The sequence below is a fragment of the Lissotriton vulgaris genome, chromosome 2_1 (assembly GCF_964263255.1).
Source record: "Lissotriton vulgaris chromosome 2_1, aLisVul1.2, whole genome shotgun sequence".
Lineage (NCBI taxonomy): Eukaryota > Metazoa > Chordata > Amphibia > Caudata > Salamandridae > Lissotriton > Lissotriton vulgaris.
In genome coordinates, this window is record NC_141687.1 from 788446606 (window position 1) to 788471158 (window position 24553).

The following is a 24553-nucleotide window of genomic DNA, read 5'->3' on the forward strand; positions in this document are numbered from 1 at the left end:
TAAAGTGCTTATGTGGTTATCTGAACCAGCCGAATACCGTCAAGAAGCCTCATGTATGGTAATATCATAGTGGTGCACATCGAAAGGTGTATAATACCTAAAGTGTCATATATACATTTCTTCAACTGTTCGAGGTATCGAAAAAACCTCTGTCCACCTCCAATGTGCATGAAGCTATGGTCCACTGCCAGCGGCAGCCCGTATACCCACGAGGAGTCTTCAATCACCGGATTGTTCTCTTGGCCGAACAGACGTCATCACACGAGGTGGGAGCTGAAGGGAAACCAAGGGAGCCCCAGACTGACATTTTTCCGCGAGGCTCCATACATATTTGCCGCGCCTTCACCCCAAACTCTGACCCCCTATTCACGCAGCATCCACTTGGGCGCAATGCTGGCTGGGACATGAAGTCCCATTATGGACTACATTTTCTCTTTCAACATCATGTGAGTAGGGGTGTAACTTACCTTCCAATGAGGGCAAGCTAGGACACTTTAAAGGCGGGGTTGGAGCATCATCACGGAAGCAGCAGCATCTGAGGAAGGTTGTTTTACCGAAATGCATCATGCTATGCTGTGTCCATTAAACGGCTCCTGAACGTTTCCCTGTGTGGCCTCTTTCCTTTTCCTACCGGAGGGGTCTGCTTTTATATATATATATATATATATATATATATATATATATATATATATATATATATATATATATATATATATATATATATATATATATATATATATATATATATATATATATATATATATATATATATATATATATATATATATATATATATATATATGCTTCTTTAAAAAAAAAAATATTTTAACCATTGCACTAGCTTTCCAATGCAAGACATTTTGGCTTTGCCAGTGCTTGTTTCTTGTGTTAAAATCTCAGACCTGTAATACAAGATTGATCAAAACACTAATGGTAATTGCCGTAGGATGCTAAATCTCCTTGCTATCCATTTTTTTAATACGTCACTTTGAGGTACTTATCTAGTAAGAAAATTATCAAGCTTCATTTTCCCTCATGTGTAAAATCTTCTCCTTTTATCATTTTAATTATTGCTGTTTTTTGTTGCAGGAGTTTCGATCGTAGCAGAAACAATACGTTTTGTGATTGAATGCATACCACTCGCGGTGTCAGTGCCCATATGAAAACTCACGCACTAGAAGCACAGGTCTAATGTCCAGCTATGTAATAAAAAGAAACACTTTACCCTTTATACTCATTCAAGTCATCATCTGAACCAAAGAAATGTCTCATTATTAACACAACAGTTAATAGCCGCACAGATAGAAGCACCTACTTGCCTGCCATTTTCTGTTAAGAAACATGACCCAATGGATTAAGTAACCAATTAAGTCATCTTTCAACACCTACTGACAAGAACCTTAATTTGTGCTGTAACATCTAACTATGCTTTCCTGCGTAGAAATCAGCATCCTATGTATCCAAGCGATTTGTCCGAGGGTATAAATTGAGCAATGCTAGCCCACACACACTCAGAGGCTAGCACATAATCAATGTCATCTTGATATACAGCTCCTCTCAGATAATTCAACATCACCTTTTTTAAGATACATTAGAAATTCTTCCTCAGCTTAGGCCTACAAAGGAATAACCAAGAAAGTAACAACTAAAACACTTTCCCAAAAGAATTACGAAAGGAGATACTTCGAAAGCTGCACATCGTAGTATCAAGAAAAATCCCTACAGACATCCAACTTTATAGAGGACGAGCAAGCCAGCAAAATAAATCTGTGGAGACTTGAAATAAACTTCAACAAAAGAGTTGTGAGGAAAATATTTTTTCTGAACCAGTCGTCTAAAAATGGGTCGAAATAGGAACAATTTTAACAAAAATACAGAAGGCCCACAATGAAGATGTCCGTCTTTGCATTGCGATTACATTTATTGAGGACTAGGGGTCTCCATTAAATGAGACTTAACCTATGAGTCCACTTATCACCTGTTTTTAATTAGTGCTGGTTGGACTATTAATGAAATAGTTGACAGTCACAACTTTGCATTGTTTATCTCCACTTTTTTCACTCACTTAGCACAATTGGGTTATTTTCACCACTCCAACACACACAAGAACCAGCTCCGCTGTAACCAGGCGTTGTAGCACACTGGGGGGACGCTAGGTCCTTCCAGTGGGAACCCAATGATGAAGCATGTCCCCACTAGGTTGGAGAGTGAGGTTTCTTCAGAACTATCATTCTGTGTCGTTTTACTTCACCATTTCTTCTTTTTCCTTTTTAGTCTGTCCCTCACACGATCCGTTTGAGGTTTCTTGTTCTTTTGTTGTTTTACTCTTCTGTTGTTAATTAATACTAAGACTAGGGGTAAGAGAGTGAACATTTATACCCTTACTCTCCTGTTGTTTGATTGTGTCTTTGCATTTCTCCAGCCAACAATGCGGCCCCTGGGGGAAGTGAAGGTCGCAGACCAGTCTTCCCCCGGGGTTTTCGCGCTATAACGGAAGGACAAGGTGGGGGGGCTGGGCTAGAGGGGTCAAAGGAAGGGGTGGGATTGGGAGGCCATATAAGGTGTCAGGAGAGGAGGATCCGGCCTCTTCCTGACACCTGAGCACCAACGGGAGGGTTGAGAAAGTTTGTCCACCCACTCACCCTACAGGTTTTCGGCGAAGGACTAGGGGTGGTTTAGGTCAGGGGTGCCAGTATAGGGCGGGTTGCAGAGCTGAGGCGTTACGGTACTTTGGAGGGGTGGGGAGTCACATACGGGCGGATCCACCCCTCGGGTGGGGGGAAAATGATACACAGGTGACTGATAGCGGGGCACAGGAGGCAATGAGCAATGAAGGCAAAGTCAACAGAGGATGCTTGGAGGGCAAGTGAAGGTGAGAATGGGGAAAGGAAGGAGGTTATCGAGTGAATGGGGAAGAGTCAAACAGGTGAGATGATTTTGAGAAGGCAGAATGGAGAATGCCTGGGTATGGGGATGGGAATGTATATTTCTTGCATTGATGTACTGTTAATAAGTCTAAATGATTGCAACCTTGTCCTAATAAAATTGCTTTTTACGCTTCAAGTAACAGCGTGGAGTGTAATTATTGCACGAATGACAGTCTTCCAGCAGACAATGGGAAAAGAATAAAACTGCTGAGTGGCAGTAATTATCCAAGGTATCCCAAGAAAAGAGTACCAAAACACAAATAGAGCTCAGATTGCCACATGTTTTAATGAATCTCAATGTAGGTCGCAAAAAGAACTGAGCAGTGTAATATTTTAAAGGTACCATCCTAAAAGAGGAAATGGTCTAGACCAAATATAGATGAAATGAAAATCCTAGCAATCCAGCTCACAAACGGACAGCCCATCAATCCATATGATGCCAGCCTGTGAGCCCAGAACAGAGGGACAGTTCAGCAGGCGAGAGCATCCACTGCGGATCTGTGTACTCCCAGCAGGTCCACCTCACGTTTCATCTATCCAAGGTTCATGCAATTGATTTCATTTGAGTTGGGCAATCATACCTCTTTTCACAACAGTTTGAGACTTAGGTGTAAAAGCAATGTGTAGCAACGTTAGGAATCGTATTATCATCATTATTGTGTGCAAATCTTATTTTCACGGTAATGGCTAATAAGTTCCCCAACAAAGTTTACTAGCGGAAACCTGTGGGCAAATAGAGTGGGGTATGCGTGTTGCACATGGGAAAAAAAAGCACATGTACAGTTAATAATTGAACTAATTTGAAATTACTTGGAAATCTGTTAGAGAAACAAAGGGAAGTAAGCACTGGAAAGGGGATTAGCTTCCTAGGTGCAACTAGGGTGTTAGTGTCTCAACAACAATTCATTTGATTCAGTTTAGGTCCATATTTCCTAAATGGGGTTTGACAAGCACTGGTTTTCCTGAAGTATGAACTTCTCAGAATTCATTAGACAAACTGATTAGCTCCATAATTGCCTTATAGTGAATTCAAAAAGGTGAATCTACCCATAATCACTGTTCTGAGGAAAGCTCTTTGCTTGAGCATATCAGCAAGCCAAACGTCTCCTTATGGACCCACAGCCTCTGCCCTTCAGCATTTTAACCTTTAAAGTACAATGATTTTGACGGCCTTTGTGGCTGAAGGTGGGTTTTCAATTGTTCGTGTGTTGCTTAAAGAATGCCTGACATGAGACTTTAAAGGATTGTACAGACATATGCCTTGCCCTCTAGCTGTAGTTTTTATATTGTATCATCCGTAATTGAATATATGTTCTATACTAACTCATACTTTGCTTAAAGATGGCATATATTTCCAACTGATATATTGTTTGTAACCCTTTCTTTTTACAGTTAATATATTTTGTATGTTAATGTAATACTTTACCTCAATAAAATCACTTTTGAACTTAAAAAAAAGATGGCATATAAAATTGCAATCCTACATGACTTCCTGATTAGCCTTTTTATACTTGCCTTCCTGTACGGATCCACTTACACAGCTATAGTACACTTTCCATTCTCTGATATTCAATGATGCCAAGAAAAAGAGTTCTTACCTGTTCTTTGAAATGTTCCAACTGTGGTGAACATTTTTGAAGCTCGTAGTCTGCGTACAACTCTAGCTCTTCAGTCGTTAGAAACCGTCCATAGAGAAGAAACTGCTTCATGAATTCGTACCTGTCATCTGTCCACAGGTAGCTGTATTTATCGAAGCTGCTTTGATACCTCTTCATGTCAACAATAATCTTATGCACTCTATTCATGATTTCTTGGTGCATTTCCTCCAGTTTAACCATCGCATCGACATCCTCCTGGATGTTAAAGTAAAGTTTAAAATGAGACATTGATTTAAAAAAACTGCAGTATTTGTGCTCAAGGTTTGACTCTATCTTCATTACCATGAACATTCAGTTTATACTGGCCGCAGGATTAGTCAATCAATGCCTAGGTTTATCCTGTACCTATGTAATGGGGCTTGTGTTAAGGTAATAGAAACTAAACTTAGAAAGAGAATGAGAAGAACATTGGAGAGGACAGGCTTGAGATCATCTGCAAAGACTGAGCCCAGCTGGCACAGACATCATCCACTGTTCACTCTTCAGGAAAAATGACTCATTAGCAAAGCCAAAACAACATTTTTTTTAAAAGAAAAAGTCATGCAATGAACCATTAACATGCCTGTTCAGAATGTCTTAAATACAGGGACCTGTTGAAATAAACGATCATGCAAAGCCTCTCAACGGCATAAAGATAAAGGGTAAAGTTTTAAAATGTGACTGCGTTATGGGAAACAAAATTAATACATAAATCTCAAGCTCTCACTTGAGTAACTACACATTATGCTTGCCAATAAAAACTCAGGAGACCAAAAGATGGGAGCATATGAGAGAAGAGTGGAAGTAGTGTGGAAATCGATAAACCTTAGGTATACATAAGCGGCGTTCATTTATGTTTGCCACAGCCACTGTTGAGAGCAAAGTGGAGATCGTGAAACATTGCCAGCGCCATCTTGCCTTTGCGTGCGCGTAAGCAGCAACCATTTTAGATATCGCAGCCATTTCATTCACTGCTAGTCACCTATGTCTCACCCTGACCTCGCCATCATCCCCAATGTACTGGGGTCATAAAACATTGTAATCATGACTAAGCCCCGGAGCCACTTCCCGCCCTTTTTTTAAAAAAAAGTTCTTATTGACATCCCGAGAGGGAGAAAGAGAAAAACATATATAAATACAATTAGATTAAACAATATAGCAGAACAAAATACCAATAATTCATAACACATATTTGAGTTTAACAAAGCAAAAAATAATAATTTAACAACACACAGAATGAAATTCAAGAAACCAAAATGTTGTAGAGCATTTAACTCAATATCTCAAAAGAAAGAAGAACCAAGGAATTTAAGTACATTTCAAATGAAGCCACCCCATATTTTTTCAAATTTCATTAACGACCGTGAACCTCTGAGTTTTGCAAGGGCTAGCTCCATTGTATATATTTCATTTACTAGTGACCACCATTCCATAATGTGAGGAGGTTTCTAGGAAATCCATGCTCTAGCTATAGTTATTTTAGCACAAGACAGTAATATCGTGACTAAAGCTTGCTGGAATAAAGTAACGGAATGCAAATCTAACAATACTATTAGAGAAGTAAGAGAAGGTAAATCTATCCTTTTAATTTTCAACACCTTGTCTAATGCAGACCAAAACTCCATCAGGACCGGACAAGAAAACAACATATGTTCAAGGTCTGCAGCTACTAGGTCACATTTGGGGCATTTGGTACGCTCACTGAAAGAAATATTAGTAGACCATTTAGAATTCTTTTCAGGTGTCTAATATAGCATACATTTGGTTTTGAATTGTTGTAATCTTAGACTTGAAGATTGAACCAATTAATTAATATAAGAAAAGGAGGCAGCTATCTGATTTGGGGTTATATAAGAGCTCATCTTACTGCTCCATTTCTCCGCTAACTTAGAACAGTCATTAATTTTATAAGCGTTAAGACACCCATAACCTTCGCTAATTAAAGACTTGTTCTTAGATGAACATAAACAGTTCCAAATATCAGAATCTAATATTGCACATATTTTAGTCTTATGTATTAAAAAATCATATATTTGAATGTACTTAAATCTCATTGATTCTGTCAAATTATACAACATTTTAAGTGTTTCAAAGTCTAGAAAGCCTTGGGAGCCATATAAATCCCGCAATGTATTAATGCCTTGTGCAGACCATTAGTGAGCCATGCCATCTTTAAAAATCCCAGGAAGACCCGGATTTCCCCATAACCGCAATTTCGGATGAAAAAAGAAGTTTTACAGTATGCCAAAATATTGAACCAGATTTTGTCAGTATCTCTAGCGGTCTTAAATCTCACCCTCTTAAAGTAATGAGGGTCATTAAGTCGTAGCACGAACATTTTGGAGTCTGAATTTAACATGATTAAATGAAAATACAGTGGTTTATCCGAGTTAAGCAAAGAACGAAGACGCCCGAGAAAAGTGGCCCAAAAATATAATTTAAAATCGGCAAAGTTAAGCCCGCTATTGTCTAGAGAATTTTTAAGTAACAGCATGGACCTACGGGCTTTCCTATATCCCCATATAAAGCTGCTGAAAATCCCATCCAACTTCTTAAAAAAAGAGTTACTAAGTGCTAAAGGAATAGATCGAAATAAATAAAGACATTTGGGAAGGATTTTCATTTTAATTAAATTAATTCTCCCTATTAAATTCAAAGGAAGCTTGTGCCATTTTTTTAAAGACTGAATAGTTGTTTTTAGTAGAGCTGTTAATGGAAATCATATTGTGTATTTTGGATGTAATTTTAACACCCATATACATGGCAGTTTTACAGACCCCAGAAACAGCTACCGCTGGTTCATAATTAGCAACTAAGGGCCAGATGAAGGTGGACGTTTCATACCATTTACCGACCGGTAACGGACGATTTTGGCCGTTACCGATCGGTAAATGGGTGACAGGTATGTAGGGGGCATTTTTTTACCGATTCGGTAAAATTACTGATTCGGTAATTTTACCGCATCGGTAACATAAAAATTCGGTAAATTTACCGAATCTGAGGCACCCAGATGTAGGTGGGACTCTTCTGAGTCCCAGAGGCCTTACCAAATCGGTATTTTACCATCAAATCCAATTTGATGGTAAAATACCGATTCCGGTGTGCATGCACATGTGTGCATGCACACCTATGCCATGTGACAGGCAGACCTGCCCTTAGGGCATGTATGCCTGCCACATGGCACCCGAGCCTGTTTTGGGGGTGCCAGAGGGTGTCAAAGTGACACCCCCTGCACCCTTGTGAAAATCGGTATTTACCGATTCGGTAACTACCGAATCGGTAATGCTTCAAAGCCCATAGGAATGAATGGGCATTACCGATTCGGTATTTACCGAATCGGTAATTACCGAATGTTTCCGATTCGTTATTCCAGCACATCTGGAATACCTACATATCCACCCCTCAGATTTACCGATTCTCAATTACCGAATCAGTAAAATTCGGTAATTTTCGGTAATTGAGAATCGGTAAATCTATTTTACCTACATCTGGCCCAAAGTGTGTTTGATTTATATTTAATTTATAGCCAGATACCACTCCAAATCTACAAGCCTCTGATTGCTATCCCTTGTAATGCCTCTACAATATCAGAAGAATAAATAGCAATGTCGTCGGCATAAGCGGTAATTTTGAAAAAATGGAGGCCAGATTTAAAAGGTATGATTCGGGGCTGTATCTGTAAAGCATATAAAAACGGCTCCATTGAAATAGAAAATAATAGAGGTGATAAAGGGCACCCCTGCCGGGTGCCCTGAGAGATAGCAAACGTAGAGGAAGTCAACCCAGCATAGCTGATGCTAGCTATGGCATTATCATATAGCGCCTGTATCCACCTAGCAAATTGACCACTAAACCCCAAATTTGTCATAACAGACCAGAGATAACACCACCCCACACGGTCAAAAGCCTTCTCGGCATCTAGTAGAATCATACCGAGTGGGGTGGATTCCGTCTCAGCTATATCAAATGCTGTTATGGCCATGTTAACATGGGCTGTAGTGTCCCTCCCCATTACAAACCCATGTTGCTGTTGGTTAACAATTTTGGGCATAAGTGGGGCCAAACGGGTTGCTAACATTTTTGCAAACACTCTAGCATCGGTATAAATAAGAGAAATGGGTCTATATGAGCCACATTCTTCAGTAGGCTTACCCTTTTTTAGAAAAAAAAATATTTTAGCCATATTCCACGAATACGGGGCTTTCCCATTAACCCCAATGGATTGAATCACTTGAAGTAGTAACGGAGATAATTCCTCAATACAGATTTTATATACCTCTACTGGAATGGTATCTTCCCCTGCAGCTTTTCCAGAAGGTAAAGAAACAATAGCATGTCTAACCTCAAACAAGGTGATATTTTCCGACAATTGATCTAACTCTATAGTAGATTGATTGTTTCTGATATTTTCGTTTAGATAATCATGTATTGTAGTTGTGCTGAGATAGGTCTCCAGAGTATATAAAGTACAGTAAAAATCCACAAATTGTTCTAATATTGCCACTTCCCGCCCTAAACCCATTTGTCCTTTCATCCTCCACACATGAGAAAGGCCTCCTGATGACCTCCCTGACTGCACCTGGCTGCTCAATCCGGTCCCAGGTCCGAGACATTCCGTGTGTCCGAATTGATGTGTTCTCCTCTGGAGTAATAAACCTGTTCTTGCCTTCCAGGTCCAGCCCCTGCCTCTTTATTTTGGTAACTATTATAGAAGTGAATTAGAGGCGTCTTGCGCCGAGCAGCCTTGATATTCGTTAGAGATTGGCTTTCTTTTTCCACAATTGGCGCCCCAATGTGGCGCCAATCAGAGACACGTGGGTCCGGTAGAGAGGTCCTAACGACGGAGTGAACATCTAAAAGATTGGAGTGCACCTGCCCGAAAAAGACCCTCATCTGGGCTGCCTATCAACCTGAACTTCACCGGTTCTGAACGGACCTCTCTCGAGTGACCTACGGTCCTAACTGGGATCCCACAGGCGTGCCTCGGTAAAACTGGAGTAAGAGGACGATCGGGCACTGGAAGGGGAAGGCGAAGAAATGTCCACATGGTCCGGGTAAGGTTGTATAGGACGTTTATCGTCTGATTGATTGTTTGATTGTCTTGGAATTGTTTGGATTGAATACGAGTATTACGCTCTTTTTGGCTCATTGGTCCTCTGGATATTTGGTTCTTTTTGAGATATTCCCTGCTTGCAAACAACGAAGAATAGGAATATTCTCTCTCTTTGCAGACAGTGAAGGATAGGTAGTGCGGACCTTTGTCCACAATTGTTTGAGATTTTTTATTGACCGTTAATACGTCATGCCTATCTTCTCCCCACTGATTGGTAATTGGTTCAGCCCAGACTGTTTATTAGAGGTCAGTCATCCGGCTCCACCGGAGGGCACCCCTAATAAAAAGAACAGTTTGTGAAATACGGATTAATCGCTGTAGCTTATAGCAAACTATGGCTGAAAACTGACTATGAAAAATCGAGAAAATCAGTAGGCCACTGATGGGATCTTTCGACCCCGCTAACATGGAAGCGCTGAGAATAGCCCTTCACAAGAAACATGGAATTAGCATCGTAAAATATTGATTGATTGATAGTTTTTGAACAATGGTTACTATTTGCAAATAGTAAAGGGTAGGTAATGTAGACTTCTTGTCTGAATTTAGGATTAATGGAAGGATTTATTATAACCGATATCCATCATACCTGTCTTTTCTGAAGTTATCGGAAAATGGTTGTTTAAGCCTGAATCGTTTGTCAAATAAAAAGTATGGTATTTGTCCCATAATGTATGACTCATTGTGGAACAAATGCGCAAAGAAGAAACTCGAATTTCAATGGCCAGTAGAATGAGTAACTCGATTCTAAAAAAGTTAAAAAGATACAGAACGCAGAAAGAATGTCAAAAGAATAGTCAAGATCTGTTTTATTGTGCACTCCTACAACGTTAGCAATTGGTAAACATCCTGACATTTAGATATATCAATGAAGAGGACAGTAGATTGAACCTCTTTTACTTAGCAGCTCCCTCGGAGGAGCAAAAGCGCGACTTTTTCACATTAGGAATTTTATGTTTATATCACAGTTGTAAGGTTCCCAAGGAAGTACATTAGCCCGAAATTGGTTAGCTATGAACCCCAAGTGCATTCTGGTTGGAGTCCTAAACATCGTAATCTTTGTTTTGCACACCACATGTTTCAGAGGAGTTTTTCAAACGCTCCTGAGCCTCACCAGGAGAATGTCATCCAGTCTAACATTAGGCAGAAGTGAGTTATAAACGTATAAAGTAAAAAGGAGAGAAAAATCTTCTCTAAACATATTTGCCTGCATGGCCAAAGCCAGGGCTCGAAAAACATCGCAAGGAAGCTCATTTTAAATGTTAGCGTTTGATGTCCTTGCACAAGTTATATTATTGGAATGAGCATTTTTAGGAAAGTCCTGCTCTGTTTTAACCACCCGCAACCTACTAAGGAAACAGTCATCTGTTTAAATTATAATTTGAAAGAACTTTTCTAGGCACTGTATTTTAACAGTCAGGCACAAATGCATATTACCGCTTTTTAGAATGGCACAGTTTCTTTTGTATATTATAGATTGGTATGCCTTACACAAACATTTCAGGCATGGTCTAGTCCGTGTTTATGGACCTCATGAAACAGGTCTGCCAGCTTTGGCAATTACGAATCTGTGCTTTTCTGGCACAGCTGTGTCCCCACGTTATCGAACTAGAGCTGCTCTGTGCCCCTGTGTTATCGAACTAGAGCTGCGCTGTGCCCTCTATCCACCTGAAAAACCGATCTCCATGCAGACATTAGACAAGGCTGTTAGTGGTCTTACAGTGTAGAAAAAAAATGCATACCGTTGGAAACCCGAATGCACCCAATGAAACTCGCCACCTCCTATAGTTTCCCTGCTTCGCGAATAGGAACAGCCTCAGGCCACTGTAGATTGTTTTCTTTAGTAAAAGCACTGATCCATCACCCCCCTCACCGTATACTGAGTACCTCTGGCACTTGACCCTCTTTTCTCCACACGCGGTCCGTAATACCGCACTCGAATGATCTATGTAGTGAGCATTCTACCATTAGTTATCTTTACCGCACAAACAGTTCTTCTGGGCTTCAATGCCGAGATGCCAAGGACTGCCTCGCAGGAAATAAGTCAGATACATGGTAAGTAAAAATATTTTCGTTATAACGCATGTTGATGTGCTTTAAATGCTGCCCCCTCCCCCTCTTTTCTCTTTCTTTAGGTTACATCAGAGTTTCAGCTGAAGAATGGAGAAGGCCTAAATGCACTGTATTCTACGCGAAAAATGGGCTAGTACTGTGAGATAGTACATTGTATGCAGAGGCTATCTCTGGAGGCGTGAAATATTTGTATGGAATGAATGCTTATGTGTCATGATTTGTAATGCTTTTTGTATGACTGAGTTGTTGATCGAGCGGTCAATGGGATGAGAAAAATAGGCCTGAACATGGTGCCTACATGCGAAAGACAGATAGCATTTTTTTTTAAATAAAGCACATTCCTTACTTAGAAACGAGTCTCTCTCTGAAGTCATTGAATGGGAGGATAGCCTACATCAGGAGCTTGAAGGATTATTGCAGTACAACAAGCCGACTCCAACCGATATCCCAAGTGTGCGACCTTTTCTAGGAACACTTTCTATCCTGTTTAGACCAAAGTCATGCGCACCAGTGAGTTGATTTATGTGCTGACCAAATAGAGAAGTGAAGAGTCCCCCGGGTTGGGGTTCATCCAAATCCTCCTCCACCCAGAAGTTAGGGATATTGTCATGTTTTAGATTTACCCCTTCTTCTTCCATCCACATAGAAAGATAAGAATTGTACTGTTGCACGTCCGACTGGCATCCCTCCTTTACCTCAACTTGGACTGTCGTTGCTAGATGTTGGGGGACCCCACCGTGAGTATCAGTACGACTGGGCTAGTGTCAGACCAATTAAAGGGAGTAAGTATTTTCGAAATAGGTCGCCTGCTTAAATGATTTACTGTTAGGAAGGAGGGAAGGAAGGAGCCTGACCCCCGAGTAAAATTAAATGAAATTTTGAGATGCGCGACGTGCATGAAAAAGTCCCTTTGTCCAAAATAACTCTGTGTTTTGTCTTCGGTTTTTTGTACTTGGTGCATGTACTGTTGCGTCCTATTTGGTATTTGTGTGTATGTAAACTATGCATTTATATTTTTCCTTGGCTTGTGTGTTTAATATGAAAATCGTCCTGTACTTTCCTATGTTGTACGTGTACTGAGTAGCCTATTATTGTACACGCACACACTCTCTCTCTGTGAGCCTACTTACACTTTCCAGTAATTACCATACTGGGACCCATTCCATAAGACAACTGGGTGGACTCACCCTTAGTAGTTCACTTCACAGAATGCTGTGAACTCACTTTTGAATAAATGACGACACTGTACCTCACCGGTACACGTCTAATTGGCTTTAAACACGACAGTGTTTGAACAAATTGACAGAGACAAAATACCATATTTTGCCATATTACTACCCCTCCTTTCTGTAAAATGATGGAATTTAATTGGCTAAAAATGAAAGGACTGGTAAGACGACTGATGCCCCCTAATCTGGCCCTTAAAAGGGAGCTATATGTCAATGGCTTTTGTTTTAGTGCCTTAGTGGCACAACCATCATCGTTCATGTTACCACGCACATTGCACATAAGTGGAGTAACCAAAACTTCCCCGTTTTGCCAAAATGGTCCCAGTTTTGTACCAGCTGTCCCAGAAAATTTCAAGAAATATAGCTCATGTCCCAGTTTTTAAAGATAAATCGACTAAAAATTGGTAGGAGTTGGCAGTTGTTTCAAGAACAGATGTAATTAACAAGCAAGCTACCAGGTTTAAAAATTGCAATCTATGTAAGTTCTTACTGACCGTTCTGCAACTCTCTGCTAAAGAACGCGCTCATCGCTTGAAGTAAGATCGTAATCATTCTTCCAATTCTGTGAAATGTCCTTGGTTGTTTTGACTTTAAGACTCTGGTCAACCTACATATAAGTTGTATGGACATCGCAAGTCCTTCATTAACTAATGAAGTAGCTAGGTTGTAAAGGATAATGCAGAAACAAGAATAATGTTTATAAAAAATGATTTGAACTAAAGTGAAAGGAATGTTGTAGTAAGCCCTGCTGAATGAGTACTGAAGTCGAAATGTTTAGCTAAAAGTAAGGAACATTGACAGGATGGGACAATGCTCAGCCTGTGTAATTTATGGTAAACAATAGCTAGGAAGGGTATCTGTATGCCCATGATAATAGCACATCACAGTTTTTGTAGTTAGCAGACCTTGAAGAAAATATAGCTCAACAGGATTTAGTTTATAACAAGTCTCTGCCGGAGGAGCCGGTTCGAATTTGACAGACTATATCACTGATAGATATTAGATTTCTTGCCACAATCACGAACGTAAAAGGAATGGAAACCGAAGATGAAAATGATGGTGGAAATACATAGAAATGCTTGCAGACCAGCACAACAGTAATGGTTCATGAGTAAATAATATGCACAGATGTAAGGATTAAGAGGATCCATGCTATCGTAATTTTTTGAGTACCCGATAAATGTTTCCCCAGCTACTTGGGGTTGGGAGAGAAATTGAATTGCGTAAATGTCTTCCCCCGCCAGTTCTCTAAAAATAGTTTTATACTTATTACAAGATTGAAAATATCATACGGTCTTCGGAAGAGAGGTGTCGGACGCGACGTACAGCCTGGCTGCAGATCATGGGACACCTATGACCTCAACCAAGGTGGAGCCACAGAGCAAAGAGATGCTGGTCGAGGCACCATTCCCAAAAAGAAAAATGAAAGAAAGAAGGGCTGTCCAGAAGCCCCCAACCTGTTGATCCACCTGTGCCAGAAGTCCCAGCCCATTGAACCTAATTGGTGGGCTCACTTGCGTGAAATTTCTGACCTCCTCCCCCCCCCCCCCGGTCCATTTCAGATCTGACCCCATTCCACCCTCTCTTCCCTTGACCTCCTTAAGCACCCACCCCCCCTTTTTCATATGGGGTTTTTGTAATTGACTTGATGAAGAAACACAGCACAAAGATAGAATAGAGTTAGTAAGGGATGGACTTTGCTGATCAAGAATAGGGTGCTGGGTCTGTGTGGGAACCTGCTGGAGGCAGGAATTCGGAGGATGTTTGACCACCAATAAACTGACTGAAATGTGTATAAAAGACTGAGCAGCGGAGAAGTTGTTAGAACACCCCCCGAAGACATTCCGTGTGTCGGAATTGATGTGTTCTCCTCTGGAGTAATAAACCTGTTCTTGCCTTCCAGTTGCCAGCGCCGGCCTCTTTATTTTGGTAACTATTATAGAAGTGAATTAGAGGCGTCTTGCGCCGAGCAGCCTTGTTATTCGTTAGAGATTGGCTGTCTTTTTCCACAGTAGAGTATCTCTGACTCTGATATTAAGACTGGAAAGGATGTGGCTATCCTTGCTGCAAGAGGCTTGTTGCCATTGGGGAGTAAATCGTTTGATGTGCAGGGACTGCAGACATATTCTTATAGGTCCAAGCCTGTTAGCCGAAGTCCTGGGCTAGCAGGACTTTGGCTGTGCTAAAGTAGAGTCTGAGCTCTAGCAATAAACACGGGTGCACCGCCATGCGGAAGGGGTGTGGGGCCACTTAGACTAAGGAACATTTAGGGGCATATTATCAACAACTAGCGATATTTATTGCTAAATGAGCTTTTTTATCGCCACGCATCGCCAGATTTTATCGCAGAGATAACGTGCTATTAGCAACGTTTATCTCAAATGCGATAAAATATTCGCCGATAGCGGCTCAATGCGTGAATATCGCTGGAAATCCAACGACATTCAGGCATTAACGCCAATAGGGTCTTAACCTGAATATCCAACTCCCATTGGATATATAGGTTAAGAAGTGGTCTGAGCAGTCGTTAGTTTTTGGTGATATTCGCGCTTAACGCAGAAAATGGTATCGCTGTGCTTGCGTTGATAATAGGCGATAGCGATGTTAGCGATTGCTTACAGTCGCTAACAGGTTGGGTACACCCACTTTTCATGTCATTAGCGATAAATATCGCTGACATGCAAAGCGGGCCCCAAACCGCTCGCTATCGTCTACAAACTGTTGCTAACTGCTGTTAGCGACAGCTTGCTAATAGGACGATGAAATTATCGCCGCTTTAGCGGGAAAAAGTCCAGCTAAAGCGGCGATAGGGCCTTTGATAATATTCCCCACAGTCTTTTGAAATTTGGACACTCCTATACACGGCATTTAGTTATAATTACGTGATCTTGACTTTCTTAAGTTTCTACCAAATACCCTTTTACACAGAAAAAGAACTGTTGCTGCACATGCAGGAGGGTAGGTGCAGACCTTCACAAAAGAATGCTGTTACAGTTTAATGATTGCTGAGATTCCACTCCCCAACACGTCCCTAGAGGACTCCAGGGTACTCTGTCATGCTCACATGTTTTCAACTAGTACGAATGTCAGAACCAGGACACACCCACTAACAAGTCAAAAGCATCCTCTCACTCATGCATTTATTAATCCATCGCAGCAGATTTTGGCTGGCAGGTTGAATGTTAAGGAAGTGATAGCAGAGGTAGCAGCGCTGTTCCTCTCATAATGGTTGTAACGTTTCTCATTGGCATTTAGGAGTAAATATTGCGGCTGTGATTTATTTGCAAAAGAAGAACACCCAAACCAGCTACACACCAGGTCTCTTTTGTCTAAGTGTCACAACCTGTGACATTGCTTGGTTCCAATTACTACTACTTTATGGAAATTACACTTCATATCCAATGATAATCATAGTTCTGTGCTAGTGATTTATACCAAGGAATAAATAGCCCCTGTGTCCGTGACTGTGGCAGTGTCACCACATGACGACATCAATGTTAAGGCATCATTCATATTGTGAGTACCCACACACATCGGTATGAGTCCTAACCCATGATCCAACCAACACACTCAATATAATATACTAAAATTACCTCAGGCTGCCATCTTAAAGCCAATTTCAAGAAGATCCTTGATGGGGATGGATTCTACCAAATCCTTATTTGTTCTGCATCCTTCTCACCGTGTTCTGCTTAGTAATGTTTCAGCACCTGAACCAGTCAATTCCACCACCGCCTTCTGTTGTTATACTTAAAATCAAATACCTTTTCCAAGTAAAACAAACTAATATACAAGCAAGGAATCAAAAAGACTCAGTCTCAAGGCTCTAAAAAAACCTTGTGGGTCAACAATCTGAAAAGTCGGCAATCACTCCCGCTCATACTAAACTACAGAATGCTCCTTTATCCAAAATGTGTCTCCGAATGTTTATTATCATGAACTGTACTACTTTGCACATGTCTCTGTCAGAGGTATATGGCACATAGAATATTCTCTTGCCTGTCTTTTTTTTAAAACAGGTTTTATTGATTTTTATCCATATAAACCATTCAGCATGTCTGGTATATTCAAAGCACATTATCATGAAATATTCAGAACAAGTCAACCAGCACTGCTGTAACATTACATTCCCACCCGAGTATTCCTACCCATCCCTCTCCGTCATCCCTCCTGATATTTGTGCCTGTTGGCAGTTTACACAAGGTGTGGTCAAATGTTCCTTATTTGTCTCAATGGTCAACAGGCTATATTACATATAGCTAGGAAATTACCCATGTGTAGAGATAATGTCCTCTGACGTGAAGGAGAAGCTCAGAATCTAAGATATGTGTACCTGCTATTGGGGGTTAGCATTCGGGGTCCCTGGAGGTGAGGGATCTGGGTGCTTTCTGCTGTCCACTATCAGTTCATAGGCTTTGGCCTGGTCCATAGAACCCGCCCCCGGCCTCTCTCAGCAGCACCTCTCCTTCATAGCCAGACCCATTTCTCAAGTACTTTCCGCCATACTCCCACCTGGGCGCCCTTCTGAGCTTTCCAGTTTCGAGTAATCTCTCATTTTGCTAACAGGGATGCCACGTCGTGGAACCTGCTTGTGCTTGAATTTTTTTGTTGTAAGTGGGAACCAGACAAGGAGGCAGTGATGTGGGATACTCAGGAACTCTCTCTCAAGAATGGCAGTGTGTGTAGCAGTTATGTCCCCCCAGTAGGATATAAGTGTCGTGCAAGCCCAGAATAGATGAATAAAGTCAGAGCCCTCCTTCCCACACCTTGGAAAGCCAGTATTCAAGGTATTAAAATATCGGTTAATGCTTACCAGTGCCAGGTAGGCTCTGTGGAGCACCTAAAAGTTTATCAAATTGAAATGTGCATTTCTTGACTCTATAGGTACCCTTGCTAGGATTTATGTCCAGCCTCAATTTGGTATGGGGAACCCCAGAGCCATCTCTCACTTATTCAGAAGAGAATCCATAGATAGCAGCATTGTCCTATACAGGCAGGTGACAGCTTTAAAAGTGCCAGCCGATGTGACAATGTGTTGGCAGGTATTGTATTGCTTTGTTTGGGCAAGTCCTGGCCCCCTTTGTTTACACACCACTTTCGTCACTGCCCTTTGCAACAAGAACTACCCTCTGGGTGGATCATATGTCTATCAGAACTTTTGAAAGGGAAAGAGTGCCTAATTTTCAAATAGGTTGCCCAGCCTGTTTTCACCTACTCCCACCCATTCCACCAAACCCCTCCAACTCCCACCATGCGACAGTGATGTAGCAAGGACTCGTGGAAAAGAGATTTGCAATCCTCTCACTTAACTTTTAACCCTGTATTAACCTTGTATTGTGTAAATTAATATGCACAACAGACTACACTAAAGACGAAGAAGCTTGCCTATGTGTTATACTAACAAGTAACTCGAGTGAGATTCTAAAATGGCCGCTAATTGAAAATCTTTAGTGTGCATGCATCTACTGCATCTACGTAGTATGACTTACTTTTGCTTGGAGGGAATTTCTTGCGCTTGCGCAGTTGCTGACAGGGTGGCTGCTTTGAAACTCACATGCTTGGCATCTGCTTTGCAGGAAACTAAAACAAGTTATTATTCTAATGGTAATGCAGGGAAAGTATTAATAAGTAAATAGGGTTAGAATAGAGATAGGTGGTATACAGTGAAACCATTTATTCTTGAAAATAACATCTGTCTTTCTGACTTTATTATTAGTGCGCATTTGGGCCTCTTGTGTATGACAGAAGTAAGCAGAATCATGTGACTGAAATGTTCTTCTGCGCATGCCAATTGAGAGTGAATCCGGAACGATGACTACAAACTTGAATGCAAGCCAAGGCCACTGAGTGTCCTGGCCTGAGAACCAAGTGGTGAAGAGTTCACCAGGATGGCAGAATCTGTAGAAGCTATTATAAATGTTGCAAAAAAAATGTGAATGCGGGTGGGAAATAAAGTTTGAATTAAGAATTAAGGGGATGGGTTTATTAACAAAGGGCTAACTGAAAAGAGTGATATGTAAGCATGGTGTAATGATCACCTCCCCTTGCCTGTCCATTCAGAGTTAGGAGTTTCATGATATTGAAGCAATTTTGGGAGGTAAACGAATATTGTAGAGTTTTTTTCCCTTTTATTGTTATACTTTGAAGAATACCGACAATACAACTTACAATTTCTTTTTATCTATTTTGGTTTCGACCTTGTCATTACTCTTGTCTGAATATACTAAATTTCATTAACATAGAATTTGAAATACTATCTAATACGTTTGCACAGGACTTGTTTGGAATTTCACTACGTGGGCCCGTGCCCACTTGTTTTTTGGGGTTTGCTTGGGTTTCCCCTGACCTAGTAGTACCGTGCTGAATATATTTGTTCTCTTACCATTACCGGTTTAGAGCGCCAATCTTCCTGTTCACTTATAACCCCTCGCAGAACCTACACAACGAATATTGTAGAGTATAATTGAGGTTCTTTTTAGTTAGTTAGAGAGACATCAGTGCTGAATGCTGCAGAGGTCGGGATGCTGTCGGAGTGACGAGAGATGCTGAAGAAGAATCAAATTGCAGAACCAGATATCTTAAATTAATTTACTTAGTAGAAGATTGCGGAAGAATCTCGAGGAGGAAGAAAGTGTCAGAGAGGGGTGCTACGCAAGAGTTGGTGATAGAGTTGGTCATCTGTCCTGTCCTGATTCCTGTCCTGAAGCCTTTGGCCGCCAAACTATTCCTTGGGGACCATTCCCAGCCCCTTGGCCAGGGGATTGGTTTTCACACCATACTTGGTAAATATAATCATATGTCTGTTTATGTGCCTATGTCCTTTTCCCTCTATCCTCTCCTTTCCATGTATAGTCATTGCGTAGTATAAATGAATGCATTTGATAATTGATTTATTGAATCTTCCTTCCTATGAGGAGATGGAGTCTGTTCTGTACTTTGTAAGTGGTTCACATGAGCTTATTTCTTAGATAAAGATTTAAAACACTTCTCGACTCTGTGATCATTTAATATTGGCAAGTAAGTTGATTTATAACATTTCACCATCTAGTTCAACTAGTGGTCCATCGACCAGAGGAAAGAACTTTTCGATCAGTGAAAGATTAGTTAGGAACCAGAAGGAACTAATCTTGGTATGGTACGAAATTCATAAAATATGACCCCAGCGGTTTCTGCCAGGTTGTTGTGAAAAGTGTGTATGGGCCCAGGTGAGTATATAGTGTATGATTACCGGTTGCTGGTAAGCCGCTGGATCAGTTTTCTTTTAGCTGAGCTATGGTTATCATTGACTAGTTTGGTGATTAGTATTGATTATTGATGTTGATTATTGATTTATGCTTAACAACAGAGTTTGCGTTTTGTTTTATGTTGTCCGGAATTACCGGGAAATTGAATAGAGGGTGGCGATAGACATCACAATACAGTGAGATTACTCGTCTGTTCGAATAGCATTGAGAAGCTATGCAGCGCTGGGAGTGTTAAAGTAGGGACTATTTGTGTGTAAAAGTGAGAGTGATTGATAGCAAAGAGTTTGCTGGTGAAACTTTGGTGTTATATCACCTAGAAAGGATAACACTGAAGGAGTAGCAGGTTCTTCCGAGCTTGAGTGACAGCAAAAGAGTTCGCTGGTGAAACTTTGGTCTTATATCACCTAGTAAGGGTAACACTGAAGGAGTGGCAGGTTCTTACAAGCCTAATTGAAGGGTAAACTGAAAGTTTTTACTCGCAGTGTATGAAAAGTAAATGGAAGGTCTTACTCATAGAAGAGTGAGCGGAAAGTTTTACTTGCCGTTGAAAGAATTAATCTATCCTTTGATTTAGTGGAACAGACAGAATAGTGAATGTTTTTATGTTGTTACTAAAGGATTTCATTTGAAAGAAAAGTAGAGAAAGAAGTTTCTCGTATTACCTTGTAAAGGGAGGGTCAGTCGTCGGAGTAGCACTGACGTCACAGTGAACCGCGCTGGGATAGGTGGAAACAGTGGATCTGTGTCTGACGGGGATTTGTTAAAGAGGGGTCAGTAGTAAGGAGCAAGACTGACGGCATCTGAAAGGCCACGCTAGCATTGGTTAGACCACAGGCGTAACCTGAAGCTTGATTGGAAGCTTGAGTGAAAGCTGAATTTAGATTGGCTAGCAGAAATTTGTGTACCTGATTCTCATTTGTCTTTTGGTATGGGTACCAAAACAGGAAGTTTGAAGTTTTGCAGATTATTGAATTACATATCGAGTGCCCAAATGTACAGAGAAAGGAGAAAAATGTCATTTATAAAGAACATTAAAAGTTTCTTTAGGAAAGATAAACCTGTTTTGACTAGAGAGGGAATTCCTACTCTGCCACCAAAACGCGTGCTTCATTTATGATGATGGAGAGAGGTTATCATACATATGTATGGATGGAGAATTGGGTGGAGTATACAAAAGACAATGGTATTTTAGCTTTTTCATTTTTCTTTTCAACATTTTTATTGATATCACGAGAAACATAGACAGAAAAACAAAATTCACTCAGTATGAACATACCATCAAACTATTCAATATAAATTATCAATACAGAGGTATAAAACATAACAGAGAATTCTTATTAAAAAAGAAATTTGTAATAGGCACATTGCAGTTATAGTCCTAGCAGCTCTTTAGCGTCGAAGCCAGTTGCAGATAAAGGAAAGTCTATGCTCAGAATTTATATAAACATTCCCCAAATTCTATCCCATTTCCTCATTGACCGGAGTCCCTTTACTGTAGCAAAGCTAATTCCATGGTATAAATGTCATTGACAAGCGTCCACCATTCCATAACGTGCGGAGGTTTCAGAGAAATCCAAGCCCTTGCAATAATCAGTCTTGCGCATGCAAATAAAATAGTGTTTAAATCATTATGTGGGTCTATTTAGTTCCTGAATATCTAACAAGACCATTTTTTCCTGAAAGAGGAGAAAAGATAATCTGCTTCTGATTCCAGTCCAAAACTCCGACAATGCGGGACAGGAAAAAAGCATGTGCTCCAAGTCAGCCACCTCAAGGTCACATTTGGGGCACTTAGATTGATCATTAGATAGAGTACTTAATGACCACTTTGGGATTCTTTGTGGAGTGTAATAAAGATGACATACAGTTCTATATAACTGAAGTCTTAGACTAGAAGACTGTACCACCCGGTTAATATGGCATAGAGAAGCGGAAATATGGTTCGATATTACATTGATACCCATTCTAGTGGTCCACTTTGCCGCTAGTTTTGCACAGTTGTCGGCTTTCATCTGATTTAGACATTTATAACCCTCACTGATTAATGATTGTGTCTTATTAAAGTAAAGACAGGTCAAGATGTCTGAGTCAAAGACTTCATTGATCTTCATTTTACGGACTAAAAAGTCCTGAATTTGCATATATTTAAAATACATAGACTCATTCAGTTTATTAAGAAGTTTAAGTGATGCAAAATCTAATAATCCATCTGGGCCATAAAGATCTCCTAGGGTGTTGATACCACAGCTGGACCAAATGGTCATCGTACCGCCGTTAAAGATACCAGGAAGTCCTGGATTATCACATAGCCATAATTTTGAGTGGAAAAAAGAAGTTTTGCTGAAAGTCAAAATCAGATTCCATATTCTAACGATCTCCCTAGCGGTCTTGAACTTAACCCGCTTGAAGTAATTTGGGTTGTGAACTCTGGCCAAGAACTGATTACAATCAGTGCCCAACATGAACTGATAAAAATATAACAGATTTTCAGTTTTAAGCAAACTGCGAAGGCGGCCCAAAAAAGTTGCAAAAAAATATCATTTAAAATCAGGGAAGTTTAACCCTCCTTTTTCAATAGGTAATTTTAACAAAGAAATCGATCTACATGCTTTTTTGTATCCCCAGATGTAACTGCTACATATCCCACCTAATTTAAAAAAAAAAGAATTATTAAGACGTAAGGGGATAGATCTAATAAATAAAGACATTTTGGTAATACTTTCGTTTTAAGTAAGTTAATCCGCCCTGCTAAACTGAGTGGGATCTTGTGCCATTTTTTAAGTGAGAGTACTACTTCCTTTAATAAAGAATCATAATTGAGGGCAATTAATTCATTAATATTTGAGGAAACATTTACTCCCAGATATATGGCGGTGTTGCATATGCCTTTGATCGATACCAATGGTTTATAATTTGCTATGACCTGAGTTTTATTTAAATTTAGTTTATAGCCTGAAATTGCCCCAAAGCTATTTGCTTCCTGAGTTATCGCCGGAAGAGCTTTAACCACGTCAGCGGTGAAGATTGCAATATCATCAGTGTACGCGGTTATTTTTAGGTATTTATACCATGTTGGAAGGGGATAATATCAGATTGAGTCTGAAGTGCGTTTAAAAATGGTTCCATGGAAAGAGCAAAGAGCAAGGGTGACAGAGGACACCCTTGCCGAGTTCCACTAGCTATTGAAAAGGTAGAGGAGCTCATACCTGCATAGCTTATTTTTCGGGTTGGGTGGTCATATAAAGACAGTATCCACCTTAAGTATTGACCCTGAAATCCGAATGCCATCAATACCGCCCATAAGTAGTCCCACCCCACTCGATCGAATGCTTTCTCAGCATCTAGCATAACCATTCCGAGTGGGGTGGAACTAATTGTTGCTACATCAAAGGCTGTTATTGCCATATTTACATGGGCGGTGGTGTCTCTCCCCATAACAAATCCATGTTATTGTATATTAACTAGCTCTGGCATGAGGGGGGCAAGTCGAGTAGTTAAAATTTTCGCGAACGCCTTGGCGTCAGCGTTGATTAACGAAATAAGTCTGTATGACCCACACTCGTCTGCAGGTTTATGCTTATTAAGAAAAGATGGGGCCTTTCTCGTTTCCCCAATCGAATTATAACTAAACTAAAAAGAGGGAGTAATTCCTGGATACAGGTTTTATAAAGTTCTATAGGAAGCAGGTCTTCCCCAGCTGCCTTACCAGAAGGGAGAGAAGCGATTGCTAGTCTAATCTCTGTTGAAGTAATATTTTCAGCGAGTTGACCTATTCCTTCTCTATTGCGTTGATCAGTCAAATTGATATTAATATATGATGATATATGATGCATGGTAGGAGAGTTTTCAGGAGTATATAATCTACTATAATATTTAACAAATTGATATAATATCTGTTCTGGCTGGTTGTAAGTTATAGCGTTCGTTCCTTTAATAGACTTAATTGATGTCTTAGCCATCTTATCGGCAACTTTATATGCTAAGATTTTCCCAATTTTATCGTCGCTCTTGTACTGTGATAAATGGTACTTATATTATTTAACACTATATTTCTCCCTAAGCATCTTTTTCATAGCTGACTGAAGGCTCACTAATTTCAATCTTAATTAATCAGTATTTGACATTCCTTGTTGAAGGGCTTCAGCCAATTGATTTTCCAAGGACAAAATATTGGAGGTCATGGTCTCAGTCTCTTTCTGTTGTTCTAAGTTCTTTCTAAAAATATATTGTTGGGCGAAGCCCCTTATACTGGCCTTACATGCATCCCAAACAAATATAACTGAGGTGGCGTTTAAATTAGTCTCAATAAATTCGTTAATGTGTACTTTAAGTT

General features: G+C 40.3%; 1 protein-coding gene across 1 annotated transcript in view; it reads right to left on the reverse strand.

The window, feature by feature from the left end:
* Positions 1-24553, reverse strand: part of LOC147731162 (dynein axonemal heavy chain 11-like) — a 962811-nt gene that overhangs the window by 355202 nt on the left and 583056 nt on the right. The window contains exon 14 of the mRNA XM_086954157.1: positions 4526-4780. Coding sequence (XP_086810283.1) covers positions 4526-4780 — 255 coding nt within the window. The remainder of the gene's footprint in view (positions 1-4525; positions 4781-24553) is intronic.